The 22,347-nt window shown below is 36.5% G+C and overlaps 2 protein-coding genes across 3 annotated transcripts in view; both read right to left on the bottom strand.

Annotated features, from left to right (window-relative positions):
* Nucleotides 1-2,662: 2,662 nt before the first annotated feature.
* Nucleotides 2,663-4,378, bottom strand: LOC127949330 (GTPase IMAP family member 9-like). Its single transcript, XM_052546429.1, has 2 exons — nt 3,924-4,378; nt 2,663-3,674 (listed from the first exon to the last, which is right to left on the bottom strand). The coding sequence occupies exons 1-2, from the start codon at nt 3,958-3,960 to the stop codon at nt 2,839-2,841; spliced, it is 873 nt and encodes a 290-aa protein (XP_052402389.1). The 5' UTR covers nt 3,961-4,378; the 3' UTR covers nt 2,663-2,838.
* A 3,347-nt stretch (nt 4,379-7,725) lies between these two features.
* LOC127949329 (sterile alpha motif domain-containing protein 9-like) overlaps nt 7,726-22,347 on the bottom strand; it is a 26,097-nt gene continuing 11,475 nt past the window's right edge. Inside the window, exons 2-3 of one of the 2 annotated variants that reach the window (XM_052546427.1) lie at nt 11,419-11,482; nt 7,726-11,200 (exon numbers count right to left, since the gene is read on the bottom strand). In XM_052546427.1, the coding sequence (XP_052402387.1) occupies nt 9,875-11,200; nt 11,419-11,445 (1,353 nt within the window). In that variant the 5' untranslated portion in view covers nt 11,446-11,482 and the 3' untranslated portion in view covers nt 7,726-9,874. Of the gene's footprint in view, nt 11,201-11,418; nt 14,019-22,347 lie in introns of those variants that run through there. The other variant, XM_052546426.1, reaches the window with a different exon arrangement.

Genomic DNA, 22,347 nt, shown 5'->3' with positions numbered 1-22,347 from the left:
TTACAGGTTGCATGTCAATAAATGACTTCCAGGCCTCCTCTGTGGTGGGTCTGAAGACCTTTCCTCCTCTCCTGTAGATGGATGGGGGAAGCAGAGTTGGCAGGACCTTCAAAGCTGTCTCCTCTTTAGCAGCTAAACAATTTGACCAAAATACATAAAGTTGCATTAACATTTATATAGTATGCTGTATATAACAATTAATATTTCTAAAGTAGCATTTCTGACTTTTCTTAACACTGATTATCTCTTCACAGAACCTGTCTGCACATAATTATCTGATCATTATGTGTTCACATGGGGAGTTTCTTGACGAAGTGACATCGCCAACTACTGACCTGGCATGCATACAGCCTTTTAAATCATTTTCACAGATCCGTGTAAAAGGGGATCGTTTTTAAAACGTTGACATCTGCTTTTAATACATCGTTGCCCTCTAAACATTTCTGACATTTCGGCCCACGGTCATATCCGTTTAAATCGGTGTCATGTCATCTGTTAGTTTATAAGACTTTATTCAGAGCATTGCCATGACAAGTATAAAAGCAAGGCTGTAAAGGATAAACTCACCGTGTTTTAATGGCATCCGCAGTAAAAAAAAAAAAGCTGTATATAACTCCTAGATCTATTTTTCCACAGCTCATACTGACTGGGGAGTTTTATAAAATTTTCTCAGACAGATATATTTGAGTGTTTCAGCAGAACACAGTAAATAGCAGTACAACTTGCTTTTAGAGATGCATGTCTATTCGTCACAGCCTCCCGTGTGATGGCAAAGATGGCGCTGTTGAATTTAGCAAAAAAACATTATTTGGCCTCAGAAATTCTTCGCGCACACTCGGCAGATGACCACTGTCTTAATAACGTTACTAAATTATAGTCTTAGCACCTAAAATCTTAACAACTTGTAATTTGTTTTCAGGGCGAGAAAACGTTTAACATGAAATCGATTTATTTCTCCTTTTCTCTGACGCTGTTTGTAAAGATTGCACGTCATTCATATAAAACCCTTTTTTTTTTTGGCAAAAACGATTCTGGTTCAGAGTCCGACAGAGACTTTACACAAGACACACGCAGACTGTGCTGGAACTTACCTCAGTTGCTTTTTCTGACGAGTATTTCTAAAATACAACAGACTTTCCACACACAACTCGCTCACTATTTCCCGCCGATTTACGTACGAGCCCTGTGAGGGACTAACTTACTGCGCTTGTAGGCCTATGGATTTCATACAAAACGCTTTCCTCACTTTTAAATACGCAACGTCCACAATGAATACGATAATAATTACGTGATTAATTTACAATTTAAACAGCATATTTCAAAAAGGTTGCATATATAGGCTAGCTGATTTACAACTAAGGATTTAAGGATGCTGCATTTTGTCAAAAAATCTAACCGGCTAGCAGTGTCTATTTAATGTTTCACAGAATAAATACGTTACCCCTCACACTTCCATATCAAAGACTGTATGTTGAACAGTGAAATTAGCTTGCTGTTACCACAACTTATTAAAAATATAGGTAACTTACCATAAAACACTGTCCGCTCCGAGTGCGTGCCTCCTCCAGTCAGAAGTGAAGAATCCAGAAAGTTCCGCAAAGAATTAAGTAATAAACCAGTTGCTGGGTCAAAATAACCCAACCAACTGTTTATTTGTGAATGACCTGTTACAAATCATTTTACCCAGCATGAGCAACCCAATAATGTGTTTACAGTACCCCAAACAACCCAACTTTTTGACCCAGCACAATCAACCCAACAATTTGTTTACAGAAACAACCCAGCATTTATTTGAGTGCACCCCGGCAAAATTTACATTAAAATCTAATTAAACACACCCGGTTCAGCTAACCAAGTCCTTCAGGATTATCTGAAAACTACATGGTATGTGTGTTGGAGCAGGGTTGGAACTGAACTCTACAGGGCTGTGGCCCTCCACGAACTTGGTTTGATACCCCTTACTTACTGATAATGTCACATTTACTCACAATTCTTTCTATACATTTTGCCAGAACTGAGGTCAAATAAACCAGCCAGTAATGTTTAGGTAATGCTGACCCTGATATCTTGGGGGTAAGTATTACTGTGGATACTTTCCACAAATGTGGGACTCATACAGTAATGTCTAAAATAGCTGTGCAAAAGGGGACACTTAAACAGATGTCAACAAACTTTTAAAACTCTCCCCTTTAGACCATTAGCACCTAGTGCTTTAATAACATTAACATGAGCTAAACATGCAGCCACTTCCTGCTAGCAAGGGTTCTGGACACACAGGAATTTGTTTAAGTTTTCTCCACTGTGCATTTTAGCGTCCATAAAATCTATTGTAAAATGGTTTTTAATGAACAAACCTACTTTGCACCTTTTGTTGAACCCTCCCTCTCTCCCCTTCATTACTTTTAGTCCTTCCCATGCTTGTTCTTCACATTTCCTTGAAAATAAAAATTTATATTTAATGTTTCTTTACTTTAGTTCTAAACGAATAAATAAAAGCAGACTTCTCTTTGTTAAGACATTTCTGCAACTCTATTTGTTAACCAAGGCTTATCATTAGGGAAATGTCTTTACAGGTATTATTTTGTAAAACACAATAAAGACATATCAGGAGCAAGAGGAGCATTTTATTTCTTTGTAATTATATACCAACAGCTAGGAAACTAGACAAAACAGAAAAAAAGTAGAAAGTGTTTCTTGAGAAAAGAGTAGATTATAATATAGAAAATGCCAGTAACATTTTTGCCAAGTTTCTATATCTCCATTGTGTCTTTGTTGCTTAGTGATGCATATATGATGTATTTAAATTGTAGTTTAGCAGGGAGTTTAGTGCATGTGATTCTACCTATGTTTCTTTTGAAAAAAAAAAGTTATTATATCATTAAGAAAAGAAAACCCAACATTTTGAATAGGAACATTTTTCTCGGCTTGCCATCGTGCCTGCTGTTCATATTCACTGTCTAGTTTTTCTTTTGCCTTTTCAAAAGCTTCGCCTTCAGTTGTTAACCTCAGAGCCTCTGTGTCCTTCTGTCTCTGTTCCTCTTTCTCTTTCAGGATATTGTTTTTTTCTGCTTCTATCGCTTTCTCTCTCTCAAGCATCTCATTTGTGTAGTGTTGCCCACCATTCCCAGTGACTACTTTGTCAATCTGGTCGAGCAACTGATTGACCTGTTCAGGGTTTTGTTCTTTATTGTTAAACACATGGAATCGTCCACTGCATGTTTTGATGAAACTCAGCAGTTTGGGGCTGTTACGCACAAATCTGTGAATGTTTTTGCCCTCCAGTCGATCTCCATGAGTGAACAGTGCCATGGTGTATGTGGAGGATTCCTCACCAAAAATGTTTTGAATGACCCTAACAGCTTCAACTTCTTCATCAGTGAATCTGCCAAGTTGAATCACAACCAAGAAGACATGTGGACCAGGAGCAGAGAGCAGGATGCAGGGTTTAATTCTGTCGAGCACCTCATCTTTAGTTACACTGGTATCAAACAGACCTGGAGAGTCAATAACTAATACATTTCTTCCATTTACCGTTGCATTATTTTTTTCACATCGTTTAGTCACAGAGGAGGAGGATATCTCTGAATTAAACACTTTTTTTCCCAGGATGGTGTTTCCTGTTGCACTTCTTCCTGCTCCTGTCATTCCAACTAAAATAATCCGGAGTGGTTCATCTGGATGATTAATAGGAATTTCATTATTCATAGACTGCGCAATATGCATTCATCACACAGTTATTATACTATTCAATATACACATTTACTACTACTCTTTTTCATCCTAAATGTATAAATAACAGTGAGTATCAATATCTAGTAATACAGTGTTAAAAGTATCATACGTATAATATAATTATTTATTAATTAATTATAAGAATATATATTAATGTCACTATTTTCAAGAGAAAAAAAAAAACACAGTACCTAAATCATTCGAATTGTGATTTTGTTGCATAGGCATCTGAAAGATAAGTACATAATATTATACATCGTTTTGCATATATCACATTATATCAAAGTTTTCAACTAATCCTCAAAAATAAATAAATAAATGAATGTTATTATATAATTATTATATAATAGGTTTTCTTTAAGACAAATATAAAAATATATAGATGTAGATACTATATATTAAAGTTTAATAATTATATTTCTAATTTGTAATATCCAAAAATAAAAAATGTATATAATATTTGTTAAATTTATGTCTTTTTAACTGTTATGCAACTCATGGTCATGATTATTGAATGCACTTTATACCTGTAAACTGAGATTCATCAAACTCTTTAAAAATGCAAAAGACCTAATTTCATTCGATTTATTTTAGATAAACTTAATGTAGAACTGAGGTGCCCTTACGAAAAATAAGTTTATTCAAGTGTGCTATTAGTATACTTATTTTAAACGAAAAATAGGAAAGTATACTTTAAGTTTACATTTTATGTACTTCTCAGAAATATACTTAAAATGACATAATATTATTGTTCTTACTGTACAATACTACTCAGAGCAAGTAGTAAAAATCTGCATGATTAGGGACTTCAGTTATGAGCAAACAATGAAGATCTACAGCCTGAAGGAAACATCAGTTTCTTAGTTCAAACACACCTTTGTAAAAGGTGCATATGATACCTAATGTATCAGTTAATAAGACTAAGTTCGATACTTGCAAGTCTCGAATGTTTGGAAAAGATTCCTGATGCACTTTGGGGCTCTTGATCTTGATGAATGAATAGTCAAGGCCGAAGCCTGGCACAAGCTTAATGTGTTTTTAAAGGCTCTCAGCATCTTCTCCTGGAATTCCTGAATCTAAAGAACCCCCTGATCTGGTGATCAGTGATCTACAGTATATAGGGGGGCAATGTCACACCCTCAGGATTTGAGCGAGCCAATGTGGAATGGTACCTTTTGGAGGGATGTTTTACAACTCTTTGTTTCTAGTCTGGTGTCTTGCATATGAAAATAGATTGGGGGGTTCAAGAGAAGAATCTTTAAGATTACATACACAATGCCCTAAAATATATATTAATTAATTCAAAGAAAGGTTTTTCTTTGAACTAATTAGAGAAGAGTTCCTTTTTATGTGCATTATGTATCTATTTTTTAGAGACTTGAGTTGAAAGTTGCTTAACCACATTCCTGGGCGTCATAAACCTAGTGTTATCAAATAGTGTACTGTTCTGTCCTTTTTGAGGTGATAGTTTCCTTTTGGGGGAAGGGTCCATAGTCCCTTTGGTTAGATGAGGAAGCGTTAGATATTATTTGTTAAATGTAACAAATAGTTGTGTGTCTGATTGGTCCAAATATATATACATATACATATCGTCCCCTTGGAATTATAAGGTTCTATATGCGTTCTGACTAGTTTAGAGATATTGAGCTTCAAAATGTGTGTGTTCCATAGACTTCTGTAGATAGAACCTTTTAGTTTTTTTAATAAAAAATCCCAAAATGTACACAACTTAAAATAAAACATCACATAATGTACATAAATTGTCACAGAATAAGAATATGTGAATAACTCAGTTTTGACAAAAATGTCAGATAGAACCTTTATTTTATTAGAATTATTCCAAGGGGACGATATAATATTATGTATACATAAGTTCACTTTTAGTCTAATTGCAGTACAAACTACAAACATAGAGTTAAACTAGTTACAGTAGCTGGTAAGTTGCTACTGGTATACTTAAAGTATACTTTTATATACTAGAAAGCAGGCCAATTTAGTCCCAAGGAGTATTGAAACAGTACAGTTACAAGTATACTACTAGAACATTGATATGTGTATACTTGCTACATAAAGTATACTTTAAAATATACTTGAACTTTACTAAGTATACTTAAAAAATCAAACTTGAAATATACTACTTTTTGGTAAGGGTGGTGCACAATGACTTGGTAAATCTCCCTCTTTACTTCCTGTATAGTGATCATTGCTCCGTATATTAGCAATGCTATGCTCCGTGATTTGGAATCTCACTTAATATATCCTAATGCTATGGGGAGTATCAAGCACATGGATGCTGAGCATGATTATAAGCTTTCTGGTTATCCTGTCATTAATTTAAATTGTCACAGTACATACCTGGCACACCACTGATCCAGCCAAGATAAGTAGTGCTATCTTAAGTAGTGCAGATAGCAAGTAGTTCAAAAAAGTTAAGCCCCTTGACATATTTGATTTTGGTCCTTTAGATGTCTCATTGGAATCCATAGCTATTGAGAAAGTGAGGTCAAAATGGTTGTTCTTGATTTTTTTCTTGAGCAATTGATGAATATATTTTATTTAATAAAAGCAACAATTTTACAGTGAATTACAAAGCATTCAAATACGGTTAGATTAGATTTAATTCTCGAGCTAGTTTTCAATCATGCAAACCTTTTTTACTTATGCCACTATTCCTTGTTTATCTTGTATTAGTTGAGTAATCCTAAACATTCTTTCTATAGTGTATGTTCTACTGTGTCCCTACTATTCTTATTCACATAAGCTCTACTTCTACTTCAAACCAAGGTTTATCAGTAATGTATCAAATTTTGGTTTAAACAAACTAAACTGAAAATTACATCGTTGTGTGCATTCTTTCTCTCACCTTTTATTGTGGGAGCAAATAATCAGCAGTTCCTACTTCTAGGCTGCGTTGTCATTTTCTCTTAGAAGAGTTTCGTTTTCTCTGCACCTAGATAACATTTACTGGACTGTAAACCTGCTAGACTTGTTTAGAATCACGGTTCATGTCTCACATCCTTCTCCACCAAGCTGTCCATCTCCATGGACACTCTGCTCACTCACTCTCCCCAGACCAATTAATGAACCACAACTGCTCCTCATCTCCATGCAATTAAACACTGCCAATGTCACACAGACATTGTTTGGTCTCTTTACTGTGTATGTTTCATCTGACATTGTCCCAACTGTTATTCTACAAATAAATGTAATCCTTGACATTTCCATTTCATCGATTCTCACCTGTTATCTCTGTTTTCACCTAGTTCAACTACTTTAAACCTGAATCTTATTTTCTCAACCAGTTAATCATATCTAAGTTTCACAATATGTGACAACATACTGTTGACTGCCATCCAAACAGGAAACAAAGCAGATATGTATGTAGAACTTCAAGTTTTGTTCTGGATTCCAACTGGTTTGGTGGGATGATGGGAAATTCAGAAAGTATATTAGTGCTCTCTCTAACTCATACACACAAAGCCATATTTAACTTCAAATTTAAATACATGAATGAAACTATTGCTTAATTCTACATACAGATCCCAAAATCTGATCCAGCTTCTCAATCCTCCACTAGATTCTATATTCATCTCCTTTACAAGCCGCACATTTAATGACAAATGAGTTTAATGCATGCTTTACAGTAATGCTACCTAACAGACAGAGGATAATAATCCACACATTTTACAATTTTGATTTAAAAATAAACTGTCAAACCATATGCAAACATTGACAGCAATCTAAGAAAAGGCATGAATGACTGAATGACTGTTTTTATTTATTAAAGCCTAATTATTATCTCAAATCACCAGTCTAACAGTAGTAATGCATTAACTTTGCTTGTTAAAATTGGTAAGATGCCAAAATCGCTCATATTTTGATAATTGCCTGATTACGATCTACAGAGAACCACACTTGGAGGAGTTAAAGAAGATTAATATTTCGTATAACTTATGTATGTGCTGGGACAAAAATCACCATGATCACTGAAGGTACAATACAATAATAAACATTTATTTATTAAAATAATATGAAATAATATTGAATATGAAAAATATGAAGAGACAAGATTTCCCCAAAGCTAACGTACTGTAACTATTTGACCAAAACATACAGCATATGACCCTCACTTCTATCACAGTTTTTCTATACATGACAACACCTTAATGGAGGTGGAAAATATTACACAGTTAACACACAGTTCACTTGCAACATTCTGTTTCTGTTCAGTTCTGATGGCTTGGAACATCTACAGAAACAGTCATAGGACAAGAAAAATAAATCCTTTATTATTTATTATTTTTTGCAATACTCTTCCTAACACTGGCAGCTCACAGCTGCTGGTATTTCATATATAAACAGGGGAGCACATAAATTCCTAAATTAAAAATAAATAAATATGAATGTAAACATAAATTGACCATTTCAAACAAATATACCTGTACTTCAGTACGGTAGCCTTCGTTCAAAATGCAAAGTGCAATATCACTTAGGTCAGCTATCTATTCCTGTATTTTGAGGTTCTTCTGTAAAAAGATAAACCTACATTGACAATATTGTCTGCGGCAAGGCAAGTTTACACTTCACTCACAACAGAGGTACAGTACCTGGGACATAAAGGCGTCATTGTGCAACTCTTGCTACATCTTGGGGGAACTTGCATTCATTTGTTTCCACATGAATACTGTCTGCTAACTTTTATGCGGTCATTCCTCCTCAGTGAGAGAGCCTGTTGTTCCTCTGTCCTGAAATGCTCTCCAAATACCTGATCATGAATGGTTTGAGGACCTGAATAAGTTCTTCTGCCAGTTTGTTAACTGTCATTTAATATTGCTATAATATTGCGAAGACACCTTTAGACCTTTGTCCAATAAGACAGAATAGAGGGTGAGTCGCTGTCCTGTGCATTTTTCCAACACGAGTTGTGACATCAAAGATTAACTTGTGTCTGGCCAAGTTTAACGTCTCCTCCTTTACAGTCAAAACATGATGGGTTGTGGTGCTTCTGTAAAAAAAAAAAAGTCACTATTTTTCTGTCCCTCCCCAGGAGGCGGGACACCACATTGATTGACACTGCTTTCTTGGCTGCGAGGTTTATAATATGTGCTAAGAAACCTATCCATGGCCTCAGTCCATCAGCTTCACCTATTGCGTTCACAATATTTGCAGCAATTATTTGTGGTTACTAGGAGTAACATGTTTGGCATCCCGAACTTCCACTTATTGACTGCATTTGTCAACTGTTCTGCCAAATTAGCACTTGTCTGACTTTAATACAGGGAATGGGTTTGAAGTACTTGCACTCTTCATTTCCCAATCTGAGATCTAGTGAACGGTAACAGCAAGATAAATCTCTGATGCCCACAATGTCCAACTATTGCCACTTTTCGACTGCATGGTACGGCACGGTACAGTTCATTTTTGGGGGGTTTTCAACTGGATACTGTACCTGGTACTTTTTGTACCACCTCGGTTGAGGTTCCAAGTGAACCGTACCATTACAAAAATATGACTTGTAAACTCTGATGATCACTGATTGGCTGGAGAGAATCGTCACTACATCTATCACTAAATTTGTGACACAAACACAACAGAAACACTAGTTTTAAATCAGCACAGCCACCGAAGGATAGAACGCAACTGTTTTGAATGATTGCACCTTTTTCGGAATTATCTCAGCCCAGAAAAAAAGTGTGAGACAGTGGTCTGTAATCTTATCTCAATCACTGAAATGGCTGCAAATCTTTGGCAATTAACACTTTTTGGATGACTGCACTGCTGTATTGATTTTAGACAGTGATATTGCTGGGTGATGGCACAGCAGATGTGCAATCAAGTTGGAAGTATTTCCATTTGAGTTGGTTGTGTAAAACAATGCAGCAGAAATCATGGTATGAGGCACCTCAATAGTTGTTTTTCCTGTCTGCAGGTTGAAGCAATAACAATAATATAAATATAAACAATATTTATCCCCTGAGATGCTCCTTTTATCTGGAAGCCCATGTATTTTACCTCCCCAAGAACATGATTTTTAACAAGGAACCCCGTCAAAATGTAATTGGGCCAGTTTTGGGCTAGTTTTGAGCAGCAATTGGGTGGGTTTTGTTGAGGAAACCTGGCAACCCTGCTGAATAGGACCACTTTAGGGTTGGTGCACCACTTTAGGGTTGAGGCACCACTGACACTGGTCTCTGGAACAAATGCATTGGTGGAAACACATCCTTATGCTAGTTATATCCTCTTCAGCTAACTGTCTAGCTAAAGCCCATAATTCTAAATCGTTTTTTAAATTCTTTGAGTTCTGCTTAAAAATCTTAAGATTATTTTCAGGTAAATAATTAATGGTGCTTGCGCCAGAACGAATAAAAAGGCACCTTGACTTCTTTTTCTTCTTGTCTAATGTAGTGTAAAAAAGTTTCTTCTGGGTTAATTTATACTTTGGGACAACATCAATCTCAATAACCCACTTGTCCTTGCTATCTGGACATTTTACTTTTACAAACTTGGGGGGCCTAATGCATGCCATTGCAATATTACTTTTTCCTTTGAAGTGCTCCTGCAGGCCCTTATCAAATTCGTCTACATATTTATCACGAGATGGCACCTCTAGTCCAATAATTTGTCCATGCTTGTACAGTGGTTCATCTCCAACACCAAAATGGATTGTTCCATTTGTTCGAGTGTTCATGCATGCTGCAGCAAACCGGAATGTTTCATTTCTGAATTTTTTGAAGACATTCACTTCTGAAGCATTCTCTGTGTTTGCCATGAGTTTGTACTCATGCAGAGGGTCAATAAGGTTGCTGGGACCAGTCTCAGGTGGAAGTATGTCATTTTGTATGTATTCAAATGATTCACTTCTTTTATCAAAAGGGCGGGGTGCACAATATTGAAGTTCAGAGCTCACTGATATTTCCTCTGGGTTCTTCGAGACAATCAGGTGTGCTTTGGTCTCACTCCCGATATTATTTGCTTGTATTGTGCATTGTGTCAAAGGTAAAGCCAGTGATTGTGCACCACTTGCCTTGTCTCCTTTGGCGAATGACCATCTCTGCACTCTTGATATATCACTCCTGTTTTCTTCAATGCTGATTTGAGCAGGTGTCTCCATTTCAGCAGATCCAATGGCAGGAATTTCAGCTGCTTGTTGGAAACCCTGTGCTACAGAGGTCTCTACTGATGCATCGGTGTCCTTGAGTATGGCACTGTGCTTAATGTTTTGTGAGGATGTTTGGAACTCAGCCACTATTTTAGTGATGTGAACCGCAGGTCCATGCATTAAACCAAGGTCTAGGAGGTCTTGTTTGTTAAAATGAATTAGAGAGGCTCCATAAACATCCTTACTGTAAAGAAGCTTAGCATACTGCTCAGGGACATTCCTTTTGACTAGCCACTCACAGACATCATCTGTCGTCCAGTCATTCATGTTCTTCAGGCTTGATTTGTTGTGTTCAGAACATTCTAGATGCTGAAAAGATGAGGTAAAAATTTATATTGAGAAATGTGCATTCTTTAAAATTAATAAAAAAAGTCTAAATCAATGAAATGCCAAGTTAAATATTTGTGTGAACAGAAAATGATTTTATTATCTCTGATAAGTCAAAGTTGAAATAAATGTTCACTCTGATTTGGGATCTCAAACTTATTAAAAATATAAAAAAAACAACCCAAACAAATTTACGATACCTTTTCTGATGGTTCACTTTGCTCCATTGCTCTTGTTAAATCCTTTCCCTCCACTCTAATCCACCTAAAAAAAGCATAAAATATCATTCAGATATGAGCTTTTCCACATGTCCATTGCAGTGAAAATGTTAAACATGAAGCATTAGTACAGTTCACCATGTTTATTTTATAGATCTGCAACTTCTAAACACAAGGGTACTTTTTTATGGCCTAAACACAACCGTTGTAACACTTCATTTAACCAAATTAAGTTTCACATTGGCTACTTCACATTTCCTTACATTCAGGTGAATAGAGAGAATGCGCACATGGAGTAGGCTACACAACACCTACAGTATGTGCTATGCATGTCCTAGAGTCCATAAAAACATATGGAATCGAGATATATTTTTGTTGTTGATGTGATGTGTTGTGTTGGGAGTAAGGTTCACTTTGAAGCTTACACTGCAATGTATCGGAGAGAAAACAGAGTTGACCATATGACTTTAACCAGTAAGAAAAATTTGTTTTAAAGATCACAGTTGACATGAGAAGTTAGGAAGGCCTGAAGTTAGGAAGAACATTTGAAGGAAAATATTATTATATTTTTATAATTATTTTTTTCTCAAACCTTGTCTGTTGTGTAAACACTCCTGGCCAAATGCCCCCAGAGGGCATCACTTCCCACTTTGATAATCACTGTGGTTACCATGTTTCCATCCTTTCTTTTTTTCCCCAGATGTAATCCCAATTTAGCACCAGTGTTACAACCCTGGCTCTAGGGATGCAACATAAAGGACACAAAAAGTATGCCAATCAAAATAAGTTTATTTTAATAACAAAAGGGGAAAAAAAGAAAGGACTAGAGAAGCAGAAACACTGCTACTGCAGTGTTGGCTGCAAAACGAGAGAGAGAGCAAGAGCATGTGTCCTAGATTTAAAGTGACTCCCTTCAGGTGGATCCAATTAACCTGTTAATTGCAGGAGAGTGACCAGGGAAACTGCAATGAAACACAGATTAAAACACTCCCACATAACACTCCCACCCTTAAAACATTGCTATAGAATAACCTATGGCAAAATCAACAAGTACATAAATGATGGACAAACACCAGCACTTACGACCTTGACAGAGCATCCACCAAAACGTTATCCTTCCCACGGATGTGGCAGACTGCAAGATCATATCCCTGCAAAAACAGGCTCCATCGCATTAAGCGCTGGTTGTTTGTCACCAAACTTTACCTTATGGGTCAAGATAAACTCATCTGCTAAGATTGCAGCTTGTTCTAAAGTCACTGCCTTCTGCTCATTCAAATAAACAGAAACAACCTCAGGCAGACAGTTTTTAAATTCCTCAAGCAAAATGAGTTGTCTAAGAGGTTACTTACTTTCCACCTTCTGAGATGTACACCACCGATCAAACAGATTCTCCTTCTGTTTTGCAAACTCAACATAAGTGTCGTGAGCAAACTTTGTACAACTTCGAAAGTGCTGGCGGTAAGCTTCAGGTACCAGCTCATATGCCTTCAAAATAGCGGTTTTAACCTCATCATAATTAGCACTCTTCTCAAGACTTAGAGCGGAATAAGCTTCCTGAGCTCTTCCCACCAAGATACTTTGTAAAAGCAAAGTCCACATAGTTCTAGACCACTTTGACGTGGTTGCCACCCGTTCAAAATGAGAAAAAATCAACATCTTTCTCAGAAAAAGGAGGTACTAACCTAATGTGTCTACCAACATCAAACGGAGAGGTATCACCTCTTTGAGTTAAAGCAGCAGCTTTTAATTCCAACTCTTTAAGAGGCAGTTCATGTGCTAGATGCATTTCCTTCTCTCTTATTTTTATATTAACATTTGGCTGCCTCTCCTGAAAAGCTAGCTCCCTGAGCCTAAGCTCAATTGCAGCTTCAGACAAAGGAGCAGTCATGGATTGTGGGGAAACCCGCTTAACTTTTAAGACACCATTGTAAATCAAAACACTTCTAATGATTTCCTTCATACTATCATTCAGTCGCTTCTCACTACTTGTGATGGGAATATCATAATGAGAAGACAACTGCAAAAGTTGATCCTTTGTAAAAACCTCAAGTAACTCTTCTGAAGGTTCCTTTAGGAAGTCTTCGAAAGAAGCCATTACTAACTCAACACTAACTACCCTTACGTAGTAACTACTTCCTACACAGAAGTTCAACCAACACAACAGGTCCAATAGCACACAGCTACAAAAGTAACAAATAGCAGCAAAAATCCTCAAAGCTTTTAAAGCTTTCAACTCGGAAGCCATTCCAAGATGGCGGCCACGTGCAACGCGAGCTGAGACTCGGAGTGTGTATTACCTCTGGATAATTTGGCGTATAAATCACCAGAATGCCCCCATCGAGGAAAGGCCCGACACCGGAGGAGTTTGAGGAGATAAAGCTCTCTCTCCACTCCCTGTGCGGCGATGTGACTGCGGTTAGAGCGCAGCAGGAGCAGCTCCTGGGGCTACTGGAGGAGGTGAAACAACTACGCCTCCGGAACTCGGAAAAAGACCAGCGCATTGAGGATCTCGAGCGGCGAGTGGATGAGCTGGAGCAATACTCCCGCGTGAACGATGTGGTCATCACCGGCATCAAGATCAGGCCGCGCTCTTATGCGAGTGCGGTGGCCGCGGACAGCGGGGAGCTCAGCGACCAGGAGATACAGTCAGTGGAACAACAGGTTGCTTCCTACCTCCAGAGCAGGGGGATAGAGACGGACCTGGAGTACATCGAGGCGTGTCACCCACTGCCCACGAAGAACGGGAGACCACCAGCGGTCATTATGAGGTCATTACAAGGATTGCACGACAACTTAGAAAACAAGGCAAGATTCAACAAACCTGGGTAACTAATTGTAAGATCTTCATCAAACTAAATGGGACACCGGAGGAAGCAAAAGTCTTAGTGGTGAAGAGGATAGAAGATCTTGAGAAGTATTGACATTGATGCAGCACCTGGTATCAAAGTAGCTTGTGACTCATCAAAATGCTTAACATACCAAGAACACAGACTACACCAAGTATTGATATAGACATGTTACAGAACATCCTACAACATCAACAAATGGAACTGGGAACGTGTGAGTATAAAGAGCACACCACAACAGAGACCGATACTGAGATAGACCCTGACAATAATTTTCTCTCTTCGATTGTTAAAAACTGCAACTATTTTACCCATGAACAATATGAAAACAGTGTAAAAACAGAAGATAACCTGTCAATAATACATTTTAATAGTCGAAGCATGTACACTAATTTTGAGGCTATCAAAGATTACTTGGAAAAATTCTCTCATCCATTTAGTATTATTGCAATTACTGAAACCTGGTTTAACGATGATAAAGGTATTGATTTCTGTCTTGATGGCTATGAATTAAAATATACAAATAGAATAAACAAAATAGGAAGGGGGGTTGCTTTGTACCTTCATAAATCTGTTAAATTTAATGTTTCAACTGATATGACCTTAGCTGTTGATGGTTTATTTGAATGCATAACAGTGGAAATTCATAATGATAAAAAGACAAATATCTTCATGAGTTGTGTATACCGGGCACCTGGTTTAAACATAGAATCTTTCAATGAATGGATGGGTAAACTGTTTTCTACTGTGAACCAAAAGAACATATTTATCTGTGGTGACTTTAACATTGATTTGTTAAATCCAACCAAACTAAAAAACGTTGATGACTTCACTGACACAATGTATAGCTTGTCTCTGTACCCAACTATAACGAAACCGAGCAGAATAACGTCACATAGTGCCACAATCATTGACAACATTTTTACTAATATTATGGGAAATCAAATCATCAGTGGCCTATTTATATGTGATATCACTGACCACTTACCTGTTTTTACTTTGTATGACTGTAATCTTAAGAAAACGAAAGACACTATGATAAAAATCTCTAAACGGAAAATTACTGATGACATGATTAGTACCCTTAACAATTGTTTGGCGCTCCAGGATTGGACTTCAGTTTACAGAGAACATAATGTGGACAGTGCTTATTGTAATTTTTTAGATATTTTCACTTCTTTGTATAATAAACACTGCCCTGTGAAAGAATATTTTATAAAGGAAAAACATAAGAAAAGCCTCTGGATTACGAAAGGAATAATTAATGCCTGTAAAAAGAAAAACAATCTATATAAATTGTTTATTAAAGTAAAAACAAAAGAAGCTGAACAAAGATATAAGAAGTACAAAAATAAAATATAGCTGCAAGCAGCGATGTCGGGCTCAAGCCATCAGTGCAACGCCACCCCGGTGGCATCAGGATAACTGTGCCCAGCGGGCATAAGCATTTACAGTAACCCTCTGACAATCAGTTTTAAGGGATGCGGCAGTTAAAGGGTTAATCCGACCAATCTAGACTTTGAAATCACATACACAGAACGAACAATATATATAACTTTAGTAACGCTTTATTTTAATATTTATAAAATATGTATAAGGTGTGCATTGTAGCTGACACCTATATGAACACATTACAATTGCTTTGTGACTGCAAGTCTTTCTTCTCAAATGCTATTGAGCTTCAAATTTGCATTTGAGCCCATGTGAAAAAGTTGCATAATTTACATATGACTTACAGTTTGTTGTAATAAATATCAAACATTCAATTTAATTCTGCATTATAGCTGTCACCTAGATGAACAATTACAGTTGTTTTTATGACTGTAAGTCATTCTCTTCAAATGCTACTGACGTTAGAAAAGTGTATAACAATATCACATGTAACTTTAGAGACCGGCCCAAAATTTGAGACTCTAGAAAGTCCAATGTCAAGACAACTTTATGCCTGTTTTATTTTCTTTATTTTTCTTTTCTCTGTGCCGGATTGCTGATGTCCTATACCCAGGCATAGATGTCCATCCATCAATTACGAACATTCAGCCGCAAACATGAGGTGTGAGCGGTTGCGAGCGCGGATGGGAGAATGGCGCATGTTTTTTTTTTTTGTTTTTTTTTTGAGCAACTGGGATGGTGCCCCCTCTGGGAGTTGGTGCCCTACGAAGACTGCATACTATGTTATACTGCATAATGTTAACAAATTAGACATTATTTTACAGTGTTACCAAATCCTTAAATAATGTATTAGTGTTTTGTAATGATTTTAATGACCTATAAGCATTTGTGAAATAGTTTTGCTTGCATTGCAGCTTTATCTGTCAGTTGAAGAGTTTTACTGTTACATCCATGAGATTAATAAATGTCATGTCACGTCACAGGTTGTCATAGGTCAGTATCAAATGAGTTTGAAATTATTATTTGCAGCACAAATTAGGGTTCTTAGGATGTTTTTAAATCCCTAAAACTGTCAGAAAAGGATAAGGCCTAAGAGATTTCTTAACCTGTAATGAAAGGAAAAAACACCACCATTAGCAACAACAAAAACAATAACAATTTAAAATACAGATTTTTTTTTCCTGATTATTAAAGGGATGATTAGGTCTCTCTCTCTCTCTCTCTGCCAGACAGCCCCTCCCTACAGTCCACACACACTGTCACAGTCACCAACCCCCTCACACTCCCCCTCCCTCTCCCCCTCCCTTCCCTCACACAGACAGGGTGGCCAGAGTGAGATCATGTCAGTTGAGAAGTCTGACAGTTTTTTAATTTTCTTTTATCCATACAGTGTTGTAAAGTCGTGAAACTATGCATATTTCCTCAGAATGATTTGATCTTTGTATAAAAAAATGCGTTGAAGTGTTTGGAAGCTGCAATTTAAACATACAAGACAATTAATGTTTCCCTTTTTACTGTCATTTCAAAAATTCACCACGACAAAACCGTTCAAGCTAACCAAAATCCGTTCGCAATTTAAGTTCCTCAATGGTTTTTCTTCATGTAGACAAAGTTTGGTGTGTATAGTGTACTTCCCCTGTGAGGAGTATGCATTAATTCACAACTGTAAAATCTCAAAAATACACATTCAAATCAAAATAGCCGACTTCCTGTTGATCGTAGCTTATGATTGTGAATTAGAAAGTTGTCTGTCTTGATTAGAACAATTTATGTACCAAGTTTTGTGTCTGTAGCTAAAACTAACCCCCCCACTTTTGACAAAAGGTGGCGCTATAGCGTGCCTCCTTCACGCCCTTTTAAAAGCTTTTGCCATTGTCTAGCTATCAATAATACCGATATGTATTTTGAGTTTCATGTAAGTCTGAGCTTGTTGTCTGCCTCAAACTCACCATAACAGAACATTCAAGTTTGACACGTTGCCATGGCAATGCCATATTAGATATCAATATCCCCACAACAGATTTACATCGGCCGTGTTTTGTCATTATTCTGATGAAGTTTTAAGGAAATCGAGTAAAAATAAGATGCTAAATTCAAAACATTTTGAAAATGACTCACTTCCTGCTGCCAGTTGGTGGCGCTATAACGTTGACTCTTAATAGTCACATATATACGATCTGTATCATACAATGAACAAACCAATCAAGTTTGATCAAATTCAGGAAATGTATGTGGACGTTATTAGACATTTCCTGTTTCTCATTTCTCGCCATAATTTCAACGCCTCACCACGGGCAAACAGTTAGAGATATCAAAAATCCCCTCGCAATTTTTCATCCCCAATGTCTTGAGATCATGTTCACCGAGTTTCGTGACGAACGGGTTGAATACCTCAGAGGAGTATTTCAAATTCCAGAGCATGCTTTTTTTAAACAGCCCTGAATAGTTGACTTCCTGTTGGGCGGAGCCTAAGACATAAAGTGTGAAAGTTGTTCGGCTTAATGAGATCTATAAGTGTACCGAGTTTCATATAAATACATGCAAGTGTGTGTGAGCTATGGTTCAAGATTTCTGAAGGTGTTCCAGGGGGCGCTGTAGAGTCCCTGTGCCACGCCCGGGTCCCAGCCTCTGCAGCGTCCTGATGGCCGCAGATTCCAATGTGTGTGCCAATTTTCAAGAGTTTTTGAGCATGTTAAGGCCCCTAAAAACCCCCGGAAGGTTTAATAAAAAATAAAAAAAATAATAATAAGAAGAATAATCCTTAGAAGAACAATAGGGCTCTTCGCCCCTTCGGGCTTGAGCCCTAATTAACTGATATTATAAGAACAAGCAAACGGTTATATTATCAAAAAAAATTATATGAACATAAAAACAATATAAAAGGAACTTGGGATGTTTTGAACAGCCTAATCAAACAAGGATCATCAAAGTTGACATATCCTGATCACTTTATTGATGAAAATGGTGAAGATTATAATATGAATAATGTAGTAAATAAGTTCAATAAATTTTTTGTAAATGTTGGCCCCAAGTTGGCCGCTGATATTCCAGACAGTGGAGTCGAAAAATCAACTATCGAACGGAATTCTTTGTCATTCTTCCTCTCAGCTACAAATGAACAGGAAGTGACAAATATTGTGTGGAAATGTAAAAGTAAGTCCTCCACTGACTGTCATGGTATCAGTATGACATTGATTAAAAAAGTTATACTGAATATTGTAAAACCCTTAACTTATATTTGTAACTTGTCATTCCAGACTGGCTGCTTTCCAAGTAAAATGAAAATCGCTAAAGTAATTCCACTTTTCAAAAATGATAACAAACACGCTTTTACTAATTACAGACCAATCTCTCTTTTGCCTCAGTTCTCAAAAATTTTAGAGAAACTCTTCAATTCTCGACTTGAAAAGTTTCTCGAGAAACACCATGTAATTAATGATGGTCAGAATGGCTTTAGGTCCAAAAGAACTACCTCAATGGCAATAACTGAAGCTATTGAAGAAGTCACTAATGCACTGGAGCAAAAGAAGCATGCAGTTGGTATCTTTATTGATCTAAAAAAAGCCTTTGACACTATTGATCACTCAATTCTATTAAAAAAGATGGAAAAATATGGAATTAGGGGGCTGGCTGGAGATTGGTTAAAAAGTTATTTAACAGGGAGGTCACAGTTTGTTAAAATGGGTCAGTATTTATCAGATACTCTGGGCATTGTTTGTGGTGTCCCCCAGGGGTCAGTATTAGGGCCAAAACTGTTTAATGTGTATATAAATGATATGTTTAATACATCCAATGTACTGAAATTCATACTATTTGCAGACGACACAAATATATTTTACAGTAGTGATGATTATAATGAGCTCGTTAATACGGTAAACAGGGAACTAAAGAAATTAAAAAAGTGGATGGACACAAATAAATTATCCTTGAATATAAATAAAACTAAGGGAATGATGTTCGGTAATTGCAACAAAATGTCTGAACAGAGAATAAGTATTGATGGTACTCCGTATTTTATACTGCACCCTGGTACTACCATACCTTACTTTTTGTGTTGAAGTGTGGGGGAATACTTATCAGAACACAATAAATCCTCTGATTATATTACAGAAAAGAGCTGTGAGGATCATTCACAAGGTTGGTTTTCTAGAACATACTCATAATCTGTTTACGCAGTCAAAGTTGCTAAAATTTGATGATCTTGTAAAATATAATACATCAATATTCTTATATAAAGAATTTAACAAATTATTACCGCCTAACTTACAACGTTTTTTTACAACTCCTGTGCGAGCTCATAACTTGAGAGATTTTGGACATTTTTCATTACCGAGAGCCCAAACCACTCGTAAATATTATTGTGTGTCTGTATGTGGAGTGAAACTCTGGAACAAACTGGACTTGCAACAAAAGCAATGCCGAACTATTTATCAATTTAAACTGTTATATAAACATTGGGTCTGGTTAAAATACAGAGATGAAGGTCTTTAATTTAAAGTGCTGTTGTATTCTGTCTCATACATTCTGTGTGAACGTGCTCAGTGTTTCCTTACCATGGTTGGTATATTGTCCATTACAATTGTTGCCATTGTTTATTTATTTTATATTGTAGTTAAATTTATGTTGTACTCTGTCTCATAGCGTTAACATGTGCTCAGTGTTTTGGTAAATTGTCCATTACCATCATTGGTATATTGTCCATTACCATCGTTGGTATATTGTCCTTTACCATTGTTGGCATTGCTTATTCCGATTACATTGTTGGTATAAACTGTTATTATAATAATTACTTGTTACTTGTGGTAACGCCACCATGATATATTTGTAAATAATCTATGAGCAAAATAATAATGAAGCTCAATTATTAATCACTAAATGTGGAACTGGGGTGGGATTAAATAAGTTGTCTTCTTCCCACTCCCTTTCAGGCAGAATTCGATCGTCATATTTGAATACTGTATATTTTGTTTTTTGTTTTGTTTTTTGTTTTCCTTGCACTATATGATTTAACTATATTTGTCTACCTTGTACTTTTTGTGCCATTGCCTGGAATAAATGAATTAAAAAAAAAAAAAAAAAAAAAAAAAAAAAAAAAAAACACAACAACAGTAGAACTAACCCAAACACAGAAGATTACTTACCCAAAGCAAATCACAAATATCTAAAGGCGATATACTGGGCATTAGTCTACACTAAAGTCCACAAAAGGAACTTCTCTCAAACACTGCTAACACTCTAAAGTTAGGATCATGGACCAACTAAACACAAAAGTGCCTCAAAATGCTTAACTCACCTAACTTACACATCCCTCTTCCACTACAAAGTTAGCATGGTTGCTGAGCCCAAAACATAACGAAACACATGAGATACACCCGGATTCCTGTCTAACACTTCTAAATCCTATCTATCTTCTGAGGTGTACTGGGCACGAGGCAACTTTAAAAGCAGAAACTCAGCAACTGTGAACCAATTAATCACTGGTCACAGTTCTGAAATGATTACCACCAACAGAGAACAAGTCTCCACCCAGAATAACCTCGAAAATAAAAAAGGAAAAATAACAAGAGTGAACCAATGGAAGGACTGAATTATCAATCCAGCTGGAACTCTCACCCTACCTAACCGGGAAAACTCATGCATACTTTATTCAAAAATACTCAAACAACCATACTCACCAAATGCTCTCAACCAAAAGGAATAAACAAAAACAGTCCCCAAAATATCAAAAGAAACAAATGCTTTTTACACACCAAATTGGACGAGCCCCCATTATGTTACAACCCTGGCTCTAGGGATGCAACATAAAGGACACAAAAAGTATGCCAATCAAAATAAGTTTATTTTAATAACAAAAGGGGGGAAAAAAAAGAAAGGACTGGAGAAGCAGAAACACTGCTACTGCAGTGTTGGCTGCAAAACGAGAGAGAGCAAGAGCATGTGTCCTAGATTTAAAGTGACTCCCTTCAGGTGGATCCAATTAACCTGTTAATTGCAGGAGAGTGACCAGGGAAACTGCAATGAAACACAGATTAAAACACTCCCACATAACAACCAGCAAGCTTTTTAGCTAGACAGTTATTATCAGCAACAACATTTATTTATTTTCAGTATGGTTATGAATAAACAGTCATATCTGTCAACTCGGCTAGTTAATCCAAACAATATTTTAAAAAAATTACACTGTTAATAAACAATATAAAAACCATAGACTGTACATGCATTTTAAAATATACTGAAATAGAAAGCAGTAATTTTAAATAGTAAAAATATTTCACAACATTACTGCTTTTGCTGTACTTGGTTCAAATAAATGCAGGCTTGATAAGTGGAAGGGACTTCTTTATAAAACATTAGACATCTTCCTGTTCAAAAACTGTTGACTGGTAGGTTCGATCAACACTTTAGACATGCCACACCTATTAGTGATTTTGTGCCAAAAAAAATAAAATAAATTATAATAAATTCTGCCTGAATTTGATAATCTGGGACAGGTCAGTCAGTTATTTAAAATGCTATTTCATGCATACTGAGTTTTTACACTGTTAAAGAGTTGGATTCCCATGCATGGACAAAGTTTCAAAAATTAAGTTGTACGTTTGAAGGAGTATTTTTGTTCCAAAAAAGTCGCGAAAAGTCACAAAAGAAGTGTGTTTTTGGTTGCCAGGGCAAG

Source organism: Carassius gibelio, chromosome B1 (assembly GCF_023724105.1).
Source record: "Carassius gibelio isolate Cgi1373 ecotype wild population from Czech Republic chromosome B1, carGib1.2-hapl.c, whole genome shotgun sequence".
NCBI lineage: Eukaryota > Metazoa > Chordata > Actinopteri > Cypriniformes > Cyprinidae > Carassius > Carassius gibelio.
Note: the sequence above shows the minus strand (reverse complement) of the source record. Positions and strands in the feature narration are given on the sequence as shown.